Source organism: Pieris napi, chromosome 4 (assembly GCF_905475465.1).
Source record: "Pieris napi chromosome 4, ilPieNapi1.2, whole genome shotgun sequence".
Lineage (NCBI taxonomy): Eukaryota > Metazoa > Arthropoda > Insecta > Lepidoptera > Pieridae > Pieris > Pieris napi.
This window is the reverse complement of record NC_062237.1, coordinates 10,778,624-10,792,264: the sequence shown is the minus strand read 5'-3', so window position 1 is coordinate 10,792,264 and position 13,641 is coordinate 10,778,624. Positions and strand designations below refer to the sequence as shown.

Sequence of the window (13,641 nt, the reverse complement as noted above, 5' to 3'; positions counted from 1 at the left end):
GGGAGGTCAATTAATGTCATAATTTTACCGGCAACATTTTTAGAGGACAGTTCACACTATTATAGATGAGTAATGAGCAATTAAATTGTGTTGGAAAATACTAAAATTAAAGTGATTTTTTTTTAAATCTATAAATACTCGAGTGGTTAATTCATAGATTAGGATTATATATATTTATTTATTTTATTTATTTACACTTCGTTGCAAATAAAAGAAACACAATACATAAAAATTATAAGGGATGCATCGGGCGGCCTTATCGCTAATAAGCGATCTCTTCCAGGCAACCCTAGTTAAAGAGAAAAACTAAAAAAAGAAACATGCGTGCGAGAAGTGCAGAACCAAATGTTATATAAAATAAATATATATATAGAACCTTAATCTTAACTCTAAAGTAATACAAAAAAAAAATATATTAATAAAAGACTAAAAACTTAAAAGCTAATCTTACAAATTCATGAACAGCGAAAAGTGATGTAAAAGGAAACATAAGAATTATACAATACAAATATATATACATTATAGATTAGGGGCAAAATAATTACTACTGATCACAGAAGACAGAAATGCCTCTTTGCTGTGCTTTATTAGGGGGTTATACATACCCATAGCACCATACGGCAAAAACTATGTTAAGTGTGTAATTATTTTGACAATTTTCTTGACATGTTTACCTTAAGATGGTAGATTGGTGGAAAGCGGGTATATTTCAACTTCAAACAGTGTCAATGTATAGATGATATCTCGCGAGCAAGATGCCACAGAGGTCATCCGAGTTTTAAACTGACATTAAAATGTAACAGGCATTTACATTCTTTACGCAATGTAAAGTAAATTTATTTTACATAGTTAAGTAAAACGATTTTTGAACGGATCGTGAGGCGCATACATTTCCGATAACGTACGAGTTAACATGAAATTACACATTCATAATTATCACTGTAAATTTAAAAAACTTTGACATAGATAATAAATAGGAATAGTATTGGATAGAAATTATAAATACATTCACAATGTAAATTACATTCTTTACTGTTGAGTCAATTTCTTTGAAGTAATTTTTTGGATATAAGGGAGTTTGGTTATCGAACCTAACATCGAAGAATCCCAAGTTCGATATCTGTCTTTAATTCTTCTCTCGAATGACTGATTTTTTTTAATTATACGGACTCATTTAACTCTCAACTAACAATTCGTACGGTGAAGGAAAACAATGAGGGGACCGAACAAATTTAAAAGAAATATTTATTTACAAATAAGGATATGTGCGATAAAAAAAATTCCATTTAACAAGTTAAATTAAACTTTCGTGACGTTTTAAATGATCAGATAAAATGATAAAATACCACGATTCTTACAAAATACACAGAATATGGAATCTTGTAACTGATTGCCATCACTTAAAGTATTTTCGTTATTTCATAATACAGAATAATTTTAACAAGAAACTATGTATTAATTTTATTACAGATTTAATTTACTTGCATACAATCAATAATAATACTTTCATATTCCTTAATACGATTAGGACACTCGGATATTCTCATAATTGTATCCATTTTAGTTCAGAAGGTCTTAGAAACAGTATTAAGCCAGGACTCACTGCGTAGCTGTCAGATTATGCCACTAGCACCAACCAGTTATACATAGTTCTTGAGAATACGGGATTGAATAGATATTAAAAACAAATATTGTTTAAGTAGAAAGATGAATATAAATAATAATAACTATTAAAAATTTATAAATAGAAAATTATGAATAATCTATATATAAAAAGAAAATGGTGTTCGTTTGAGGCTCTTTCACGCTTAAACCACTGATTGTATAGACATGAAACTACCACAATTCGATGCGAAATTTTTCCTAGATGGTTTATGGCTATTTATTTTTTTAATTCCAACGTTCCTTCATTTTTTTATTGCTGTTTTACTTTTATGAAAATTTATCCATACGGACTTCACCGCGGAAACATTCGGGGAGGCTTCCTAGAACCTCTAAACGTCAACATCTGTTAAAAACTCGATTTTCGAAATATTTCAATTTTCTTAGCGGGAAGAATAATAAAAATATGAAAAAAAAAAATAATGAAACATAAAATTTATTTTAATTCGTCCAGCAAAGCGGGCGCGAAACGGCTAGTAATTAGAATAAAATAAAAATTATACATTAGAGGGTAAGTAAATTTATACTTTTTAAATACCAAGTACATATACTCATACTTGCCGATGAGTAGGGATGCCTACAAATTCAAATTTAATGATAGTGAGTGGAATAAGTGATACCTGTATCTTATGTTCCATAATAAACATATTTTATTTTTTATTTATTTTATTTTATAGATTTTGACGTATAAAAGTCATAAAGCTAAGTCTGTAACTATCGCAAGGCTCTTATTTAATTTGAAGTCGAGCTTGAGCTTAAGCGGGGTCTGTGTGGTCACACTCAAAGCCCTCTGCTATACAGAGGGGCAAGATCCACTTAAAACGCCTCAGCCCTACATGCCCTTAAGATAGGCCCTCGGGGTTCGTCAAGGCATTCAACCCAAGTGACCCGGGTTAACGAGATATCCGCCATAAAGCTCAATCAACACCTGCGGTTCCGGGTCATTAGTACTCTACGTTATACCTGATGAACATAGGCTATAGAATATTAACAAAAAAGTTATTATTATCTATGTATTTACGATAGTGTAACTGAAAGTAACTCAAGGTGTGAAAATGACAAATGAAAATTCCTAAATCGCGTACGCTACCTAAACTATTAACAACAAAGCAAAGTGATGTACTTCAGCGTCAAATATTTTTGCATTTAAAGTCTTTTTACAGAGAAAAGCTTTCTAAACATCGTGCTACGAGCGAATTAATGCGGATAGACAGCTAGTATTTTATAAAATATCCAGTAATTGCGGGACTGTTCTCTAGTTTTATTATATGTTTTACAGTGAACCACCGGTGAAAACTTAAGCCGTTTATGTCCCAATAAAATTTGAACTGACAACGGTATGTTGTCTCGTAAATGTTAAGGTTAATTCGTAAAAAGTTGGGATGTCCAACCGGTTGGCTCGGCCTTACTTGGACGATATAATTGTGATGGGACATTTTTGCTCAGTTCACAAGTGAACGAGTCAATGTTAAGGGCAACTTACTGTAAATATAGATAGCAAACAGCATCACACAACTTCAATCGCAACATTATTAACACTTATACACGAGAAAGTTTTGATAGAATAGATATTTTGTTAGTCGATAAAGAGATTTTTTTGAAGTTATACTTCTTTAGGCGCGTAATGAAAAATTGATGAGAGTGAAATATTATGATTGCGCGCGCACCGTGACACAAAATTGTCAGTATGAAGTTTTTAAACCAGCCGGGCGCAGAGCGTGCGCGAGCGAGATGGGAATAAACCAATCCACAAGTAAAAAGAAATAGAATATGCGTGAAGTTAGCAGTTATGCCAAGAATTTTGAATGACCATAATGACATTTACCTTTTAAACAAATAAATTTTCATTATACAAGTGTGTCGTGCGTCTGAATTATAATCAGAAGTGATTTAAATTGAATATTTAAATCAATACTAATTAATACTTTTCCAGTCTTTGATTATTTAATTGTAAGTAATTATTTGCATGCAATCAAAAACTATATTTAATAATGCCAAAGAAGTATAACTACTTACGCGCGTACATAAGTACACGCACCCTTTTTTATTTAATATTTATTTAAATCGATTTTAAGGAAAGCTTAGCTTAATTATAATGTTCGGAGAAGAAATACCAACATTCTTTCAATTTTCACTATCAATAATTGGCAATATTTTAAAGGTGTGAAATAAATAACATTATAACATGATTGCCTAAAGCCTCTCACGTTACGGAAGCTTTTCTTACATGTATGTTCGTTAGGGTTGTCACAAATAATAATTTAAAAAATTCTTGCAGGTGAAGGCGGTGGTGGTCCCGCAAGGCGTTGCGCCCGAGATGCGGCGTCCCCCGCGCAAACGCATGCGCCGGCGCCTGCGCCGACCGCCTCTAGTGTCAAAGTCGAACGGCTAAGCCCACACGAATCCACGGCCTCCAGGTAAAAACAATGATGTTGCAACAATATAATACCTTGTATTACAAATTGAAACTATTTCGAAGTCAGAAAGCCAAAAGATTACAAAGGATCATTATCGGCTCATCTGATGTTCAGTGATACCGCCCGCCCATGGACACTCATATTACTAGAATGCTCGCAGATTACATGCCTGAGTATATTTTTTTAATTAGGCATTAAACCATGCCATATTATCAATATAAATGTCATATAGGTAGCATCTACAGAATCTCATTTGATTTTAACCGAAACCTGAATACAACTGATTTGACAGATCTCGCAGCGTGACGCCATCAACGTCGTCATACCCAGGAACGCCGCCGGAGCGCGGCAGCCCGAGCCACGCACCCCCTGCGCCCGCACACCCGCCCCGCAACTACTCTGACATAATGCGCTCGCTCGCTGCCAGATACAACACACATCCCACTAACGAGTAAGTTACAACCCTAGCTCCTGTTCATGAATTTATTGTTATACTGGAAAACTGTGTTTAAGACAGATTCACAACGACTTTTATTAATTTAGGATGTTTTTCTTGGGGAAATGCATTTTGCGCATGTTGTGACTGTTTAGGCGCCACCAACAATCGCCCTAGGCGGAATGCGGTAGCAGCAGAGCCTTATCCGCTTAATAACATCCTATGTCCTGCTGTGTTAGTACCACTTCCGGTCTCTTTGAATCAAAATTGTTGATGCAACTACAATCAAAATGTCAAATAAAGCCAGGCCTAGAACTTCATACAATTATAGTGTAATACATGCTTTAATCAATTGATTTATATGTCTCATTATATAACCATATAAATATCACAAGATATATGTACGCTTCAGTTCAGCGACCGCCTAGTGATGCCCAAATCAATTTGCATATTAATCGATTCGACAACAGATCGCGTTTAGTCGACAAATTAACATGATTCGTGAGAACCGCCGTCTGAACTTATGTTATATTAATGAATTGTTCATCTCACGGTGTTAGGTCAGTGACCTCTGTCAAATTTAATTACGATTCGACCGATCGGTGCCCGAGTGTCTTTTGCTGGTCACACGGGCAGTACACGCTATAATGACCCGTGATTTAAGGCAACAGGGCATAAATTCCCGTAATTAACGGGCGTAACGCTTGAATTGGTAATATTGTGTATAAACACCTGCACAGAGTGATAAATATTGTTTCACCTAATGAGATAACAAAAGTAAATAACTGCTTCATATTGAATAAATTAAGTTCTAATTGAGTTGTATTGAAAGTGTTTTGAAATAAATCATTCATATTGGATTGTTTTCTGACAGTATTGTGACGTTTGATACGCCACTGTTTTATATTTGCAAATGACAACCTTTTTACTATAAATTATTAAAAAAGACGCGTACCAATTGCCTGCAATATTATATTTTAAGTGTTTACCTTTTATTATTTACAATTAATAACAGTTGTTCAATTACAGTATCATAAATATTAATTATTTATTCAGCCGCGAAAACTAAAGAACACACAGTTTTTCAAAATGTAAACTCTCTAACTCTAAACTCTTAAACTCTTATAAAACATACAATAAAGATATATTTAAGCCCAGTGCAGTGTTCAGCATGCGACTCTCATCCCTGAGATCGTAGGTTCGATCCCCGGCTGTGCATCAATGGACTTTCTGTCTATTCATCGCATTTAACACTCGCACGAACTGTGAAGGAAAATATCTTGAGGAAACCGACTTGTCTTAGACCCAAAAAGTTGACGGCGACTGACAGGCACAGGAAGCTGATTTGACTTGCCCATTAGATTGAGCAATTATGAAACAGAATCTTTACTTTAATTACTCAACATAACTCCTTAACATAATTAATTACTCATCCAACGAAGTGATCGCAAAACAAATCTTCACAAAACAGAAAAAATAATAGTTGTATTTTTTTTTGTAACAGACGGGCAGGGCTCACCTGATCTTAAGTGATTCCGCCGCCTATAGACAGTCACATGCGTAGCCGGCCTTTTTAGAATTGGTACGCTCTTTTCTCGAAAGACCTAAGCAGAATTGATTCCTAAATACATCAGTGGGCAGCTGGTATATTCAATTCCACTTGACAGCATTACCATAGAATTCCCTCATAACCTATCATTAGTCCAGATACTATTTTAACCTCGACTGACTCTATAATTCCTAACCTATTGACATTACTTAAAAATATCTGACCCAAGGCAGTATAATAATATAATCTCCATATAATTTATTCGTATAATTATATCCTATATCCGTTGTTACGTTCAAGGATATTGCATAAAAGTTTTGAAACAGAAGTGATAATCGCAAATGACTAGCTAATAACCGTGTATTGGAATAATGGTTGAGAATTAGGCTAAACCTATGTTATTATGCTAAATATTTTTTTAGTATTTGATCCTAAATGATCGTGTTATTCAAACATACAAACATAATGAGAATCGCATTGGGACCGAATTGCAGTAATCAATTTGTGTTTTATTAGATGACGTATTCTTCGGCATGATCTTTTTTTTAATTTATAAACAAAAGCTAGTAAAAACTAAAATTGGTAGTGTAACGTTTTTATTATTTTTTATTCTTTGTAAAATTCATCATGTATTTAAGTAATATATAGATTGTAACCTGTACTATATAAAATGCATTATACATGATACTTTATTGAATAAATTTAAATACCTTTGCGCAATTCTAGCTCTTTTTCGGATAATATGCCAATGTTAAGAAGTATAAGAAACATTTGATTAGTGCATCCTTTATAAAAACTTATGTTTTATCGTAGAAATATCAATTATATTGAATTGGATTTAATTGGATGCGTTTTTGAATTTTACGAGACGATAAAATATTTCAAGTATTTTATTATTATGATTTATAACTCAAACTCAAAATATCTTTATTCATGTAGGTAAACAAGTACACTTATGAATTGTCAGAAAGAAGTTGAATTAATTATAAATTTACATTTACTCGTATAATGGATGATACGATATAGGGGTACGTGCACGTTCAATTCATTTGTATGATATCAGACGGTGTCTTGGATTCGTAGCGAAACAAAAATGATTTCGTAATGGCAATAAAATTACTAATATAGTTGTTAAAAAATGTCTTCTCTACGCGCTCAAAATGTCATTTATATAGAACAATTAAATTACTCTTACTAACTATTACTAAGAGAAGATAGAAGACTTAAAATCTGCACTGAATTAAAAGCGATAGTTTCAAGAATTCCATCAATTATTTGGCGAATTTCAATTAATGTTAAAATGTTTTCAGCTATTTCCACCGCGTGAATGGTTTCGGAGTAGAACCACGCGCCCCGGTGCAATCCAACGACACAAATGACGCCCCAATGGGCGGATTGTTTGCTAAATTGGCCAAACAGCAAGGAGGACCACCGCGGATTCCGGCATTCCCTGTCATGATAGACATGACCTCCACAAAGGTGAGTTTCACAAAAATGAAATACTCTTTAATCTATAATTTCTTAAGATATGTCTTAGATGTTTATGTGTGAGTGTATGATGTGCTGAGTAAGATTGCCGTGTGTTAGTAAGCAGAAAACTCGGCGTTTTTTGGGAAAGTGTAGAAAAACGTCTTGTGGTAACCGGAAAGACAATCATAGACATAGACGTAAAATTTATTACTAACAAAAAAACACCCCCATAAACACACATAATAACAGTAATCAAAGAAAAAAATATACTATACATATTACTATTGCTGAAAGGAAGGGTTTAAACCCGAAAACCAATGTTTCAGGCAAATACTTTTAAACAGAAAAAATACAAAAGCAAAGCCAAAAGCTTAACAATTTAATTTTTATTTATAATTAATTCCAACATTCGTGGCCCAAATATACTGCGTGTTCAAAGCGTAACATTTTACGAAACGCGACTTAAGAGTATTATTAAAAGATAAAAACATTGTTTTACAATTTCCTTTAGCGTAATGTACATTACTGGCTAATGCCAGTGCCCCTATGAAATAATTCACGCTCAGCTGACTCCCATTTCATAAGCATCTTTAAATTCATTAATAATTATAAATTCTGTGCTCGCTGACCTTCCCAGTTTAATTGTACTCTCCTCGCCGTTTCATAGTTCACGGCTGTGATTAAGACGTCTAAGTACAACGTGGGGCTATTGCGATGATATGAGATGGAGTCACCATCATAATGTCAGTCAATCAAATAGATTACTTATTAAAATTGATAGAGCAGTGTTGGCCTAGTGGCTTTAGCGTGCGATTCTCATCCCTGATAGGTTCTATTCCCGGCTGTGCACCAATGGACTTTCTTTCTATGTGCGCATTTAACATTCGCTCGAACGGTGAAGGAAAACATCGTGAGGAAACCGTCATGTCTTAGACGCAAAAAGTCCTGTGTCAGACACAAGGCTGATCACCTACTTGCCTATAAGATTAAAAAATGATCATGAAACAGATTCAGAAATCTGAGGCCCAGACCTAAAAAGTTGTAGCGCCACTGATTTTTTTTTATATTATTAAAATCTAACCTAAATATTATCGTGTCTAGTATGTAACACTTTGTAAAATATGCTACTTAAAGTAAAGCTTTCAACTTTCCTTGATATACTTTTCCCCCCATAAAGTATATAAAAGCTTTTTTTGACATATACATAGTCTACAGTTTATGGAAAATAAAATGTTTTTTAATATAAATTTGTACAAATATATTATTATTTATATTCTCTATATTCATAGGCGAGTGGGGGAATGTCGAGTCGCCTCTGCTACGCTTTTCTGGCAGTGAGTGTCATTATCTTACTGCAGAAATCTTCCAGTGGCGATCTGAAGCTTCTTAATATTTGGAGTTAATGCTATATCGATTTGTTGCTCCAGATCGCACCTGGTGTCGCCAAGAACAGGACATACTATAATGCATCACTGTCTGACTTGAAATAGAAGCTGTACATATGTGTAGTTGTACTAGGCCCACGCGATGGTATCTCGCTTAGAGATCTTTATTGAATAAAGCTAATTTATGGTAATCCCTGAACCACAGTAACTGCTACCATTAATTAGTTACAGTCTGTAGATGATCTTGTTATTTGTGATTATTGCAACTGTATTTTTAGTACACACTGTACTAAAAAAATAATTTTAATTATTACTCTGTAAAAGGTCCAACCTTGGACTAATATAACTAACAGAAATAATTGTTACTGAGATCGATACGGTTACAATATACAAACAGAAATTTACTAATTCTACTTTTAGATAGTAATATAAAAATTAATTATAGGTGAAACTGTGTTCACATTAATTACTGGTTTTATTACTTTTAATTAATTATCTATAAATGCTCTATTTACCATAGAGTTTTATGTATTAACCACTAGTTTAGATACTAAACGCTTGACTATCAATAGAGATTGCTGTGGCCTAGAAAACATAAGATACTTAGTAGGGAACAATATTACCACGTCCTATTATAGGAGATTGAAGAAATCTATACCACTAATTAAATAATAATATTTTTTTGGTGATTACCATTTTTGTAAATTCATACGTACGTGAATTATTTTTACAAAAACCATATTGTATTTAATATAAAGAAACATTTTGGAATAATTACTAGCATCCTCTTTAAATAACATTCTGACATTTAATGAAAAAATATGATAATTAGAATCTTTATAATCATAACGCGGTTACACCGTGCTTCCTGTGGGGTAATAATCGTAATTAAGACCGATAAGGCTCTGACCTTTACACTTCCTTTAGATAAGAAGAAAGTGCTAAATGTGGTTGCTAGTTGGCACACGACAAATAGGGTTGATACAAGTTTTTAAATTGTCATATGAAGCAGATCAAACAACTTATAAAAGTGTTCAGCAGCGACCAAATTATATCTTCGAGATCGTACTACATATTTTGGCATGACTCTGAGTTTCCAAAATCTAACACAGACAGCACACGCTAATATCAACACTCAGGCATACACTATATATACAGAGTGTATTATATACACACATATCCATTCACATAATATATACATTGACGCATACTTAAGGTCCTATACAACTTTTTTTTGATTAGATGTAAAACTAAGACTACTTTTTGTTTAAAATAATGCTTTAAACATGCACAATGTACCACGGAATATCCCGCTCAACTAATAGAACACCAAAGCACACTTAATAGTATTCACGGCGGAAAACACTACGCAAATCAATTGTTTCAGAACATACTGTTATTATATATTGATATTTTTGACAACCCTATCAGTCGTATCTAAGGTAAGTACGACTTTGCCCAGTGCAGCGAAGCATCTCCTCTCTCCACTAAAGGTAACTGGAGCTGCACTAATTGGCGTAGGCACGCGCATGCGCGCGCCACTCGCGACACGCCAATGATGGGATGTGAAATCGAACTTTTTCATATGAAATCGATGTTAGAGTCGCAGTTCAGTCAGTCACGTACGTTTGGCCAATTAGCTGAAAGTTATTGCACTCAAATTTACTAGGAAAAATAAAATAATTTAAAAAGACATTGCCAGATGACCCAGAACTCATGTACCTAGACAATCTATGCGAACGGATAGATAGTTCAGCAACTTCAAGTAAGAAAATGAAACAGTTTTTCACTCCAACACCAAGTGGTTTGGCATCCCATGGAATATAGTCCTAGCGAATTAAATTACATACATACACGTCTATTCGTCTCACGGAAAGAAGTATAAGTAAATTGATAAAAAAATCAATCAAAAAATCAATGTTTGGAATGCCAGATTAATTAGAAAATAATAGTAAATTTAACACGTAATATAGCTACACAATAAAAGCTGTATTATATTTAATAAGAATATGAATACAAAATTGCTCCAATGCTCACGTATAAACTGCCTTTGAACTAAAAATAACGACGAAAGAAGTTTCATGAAATCATGTTATAACAGCTTAAATGATAATAAAAAATAAAAAATGTAAAGAAGAGGCTGAGTTTTAAATAATATACTGTAACTATAAAAACCGGAATTTCACATTCTATGAGTGAACACGCGAAGTGAAGCTATTTTTGCTCATCGGTTTTCGACTTTCTAAGAAATGTTGAAGTTCAGTTTAACGTAATTTAGATCGCGATCAAGTAAACACTAGTTACTTTCTAAATTCGATATTATCTGATCGCCGATATTAACATGATTTGTTACATTTCTCTCTGTATACAGTAAATTTATAGAATTTATTCTCACCTGACGGGGAAACGGGAGCGCGGAAATAAATCGTAAGATTAATGGAGAGAGCTCGTGCTGTTGTAGGGTTGCTGTAATCTTAATATATATAAATTACGCGTCACGTTGTTTGTCCGCTGTGGATTCCTAAACTACTTGACCGATTTAATTCAAATTTGGACACCGTGTGCAGTTTGATCTAGCTTAAAAGATAGGACAGTTAGTATATATATTATTCTACTGTATGTGTGTATGTCACTGAACTCCTCTTAAACGGCTGGACGGATTTGAATGTTTTTTTTTTGGGTGGAGCCCTGGATAGTTTAGTTTAACAAATCATCCCGGGAGATGGCGCTTAAGTCGGTACTTTCATATTTTGTTTAATATCCTAATCGCTTGAAATATCATGCAGGACAACGTCTGTCGGGTCCGCTAGTAAAATATAAATTTAGCACCAGTTACAGCAAAAACTTAACTCAAAAGGTTATTTAAGCTAAACAAGTAAACACACATTACACAATGTATGGAAATAATTTAGGAACTGCATACATTAACAAACGTTTTTACTGTTCGTGGTATGAACTGACATAAAGTCTGCTTCCTGTCAATTCCTATACTGTTAGAAATAGTTAGTCTTTTTGTAAATGTTTCAATCTATCTATTTTTTTCTTTGGGTCTATGGTCCGTATGTGATATAATAAAATAGTTGCCGCATAAATGTAATCTGTTATGGTACCTAATTTTGTTAAAAATTATAAATATATTCTATTACACAAGCAAGTTTTACAATACACAAAAATTTAATAGAAATGATATACTGAAACGTAAATTGAACTTTGTGTTCAACTATGTTTAAAGTTACTAAGATTTGATTTTAAAAACACTTAAATAAATACTTCCTCCCTTTTTTAATTGCATAAAGTATATTTCGGTTAAATACGTTTCAAATGCCATCACTAATTTACGACAAATTTTAGGTGTGTTATTTTTATAAATATATTAAACATGAGGCAACCCTAAATAAAAGCACTCGGCGCGTGCGGCTATGTGTTCATTTCACGCGCGCGCGCATCGAAATTTTACCTAGAATTAGTTCGTGTTTTTTACTTTACAGCAATTAAAAAAGATAGATTGCGATTTGACCCGCGGGCAGCGAGCGTAACGAAAGGCCAACGTTATGATGAATGTCGGCCACTTGTGGGTGCTCTCGATCAGATAATCACCTAATGTTTGTACAGTGTCTACTTGAGTCGCTACTGATGAGTTGATTTTTAAGGCCTTTGAGATGGAACTTCAAGTCAATCTGATAAACAGATGTAATAACTTCTAAAAATATAATCATGATTGATTGGAGAAAGTATTTTAAGATTTTAAAAATTCAAACAAACAGAACCTAGCTAATAGTTAATGTAGCGCCGTGTAATGTTCTAAAATGTTTTCCTGACGTAACACTGTTATGAATTAACAAGTTTGTGTCCAACAAATTCTTAGCTTTCAGTTGTCCGATTTGAACACTGCTTACAATTCTGTACGTACTCTATCAATCGTGCTATTAAAATTCACAAATCTTAGTTTAGTATTAAGCTGTTTTTATTTATTTTATTTATTGTTTGAATTTTTGAATGGAATTTCAAATTTTAATTGGAATACAAATGCTTACTGTTTAATGTATTTTCCCGTATCACCTTGACGTCCATCGTTCCACAACTGAGCGTTTAAAGCAGTATTAGCCGCACACCACCACTATACTACTAGCCGCCCATTGAAGTATTTCCGAATTTTCTGAAGTATCCAATTCGCCTTAGGGTCCTTCAAGAATAGAGCGTACCCTCTGGTATGTAGAGTCCATGTGCGGTATCACTTAACATCAAAACCTCCAATCCGTTTGTCCCCTGTTCTATATATTTCTCCTGTTTTTTATTGTGGTGTAAATAAGGTGTTATTATTTTAAGACTACCATTTTTTAATTTGTATCGTTATGTTTTAACAGACTTTATTAGCAATATCGCGGGTAGGCCGTGGTGGAAGATCGCGGCGCAAGCGTATTGGGACTGGTACAGTTCCTGAGCATTCACCGCTTGATCTCTCCGCGGCGGGAGAGACCGCTGCAAAGCGAGCACGACTCTCCGCCAGTCCTAGCACACGGAGCGACGATGATAGGGATAGGATATCAAATGAAGGTAATGTTTGACGTCACACTGACTGCGGTACATTTGTTATCCACAGACCACACCCCTAGTGGGGACTAGCGTTAGATATATTTTGTCACAACCATATTTCTATCATGAATAAAGTTTTATTTTATTATTATTAATTGTTAAACAAAACCGTCACTCATAACACATATT

The 13,641-nt window shown here is 33.9% G+C and overlaps 1 protein-coding gene across 5 annotated transcripts in view; it reads left to right on the top strand.

Annotated features, from left to right (window-relative positions):
- Positions 1-13,641, top strand: part of LOC125048742 (polyhomeotic-like protein 3) — a 223,046-nt gene that overhangs the window by 176,109 nt on the left and 33,296 nt on the right. For all 5 annotated transcript variants that reach the window (XM_047647590.1, XM_047647592.1, XM_047647593.1 and 2 more), the window contains 4 exons: positions 3,941-4,079; positions 4,372-4,530; positions 7,375-7,543; positions 13,284-13,473. In XM_047647590.1, coding sequence (XP_047503546.1) covers positions 3,941-4,079; positions 4,372-4,530; positions 7,375-7,543; positions 13,284-13,473 — 657 coding nt within the window. The remainder of the gene's footprint in view (positions 1-3,940; positions 4,080-4,371; positions 4,531-7,374; positions 7,544-13,283; positions 13,474-13,641) is intronic.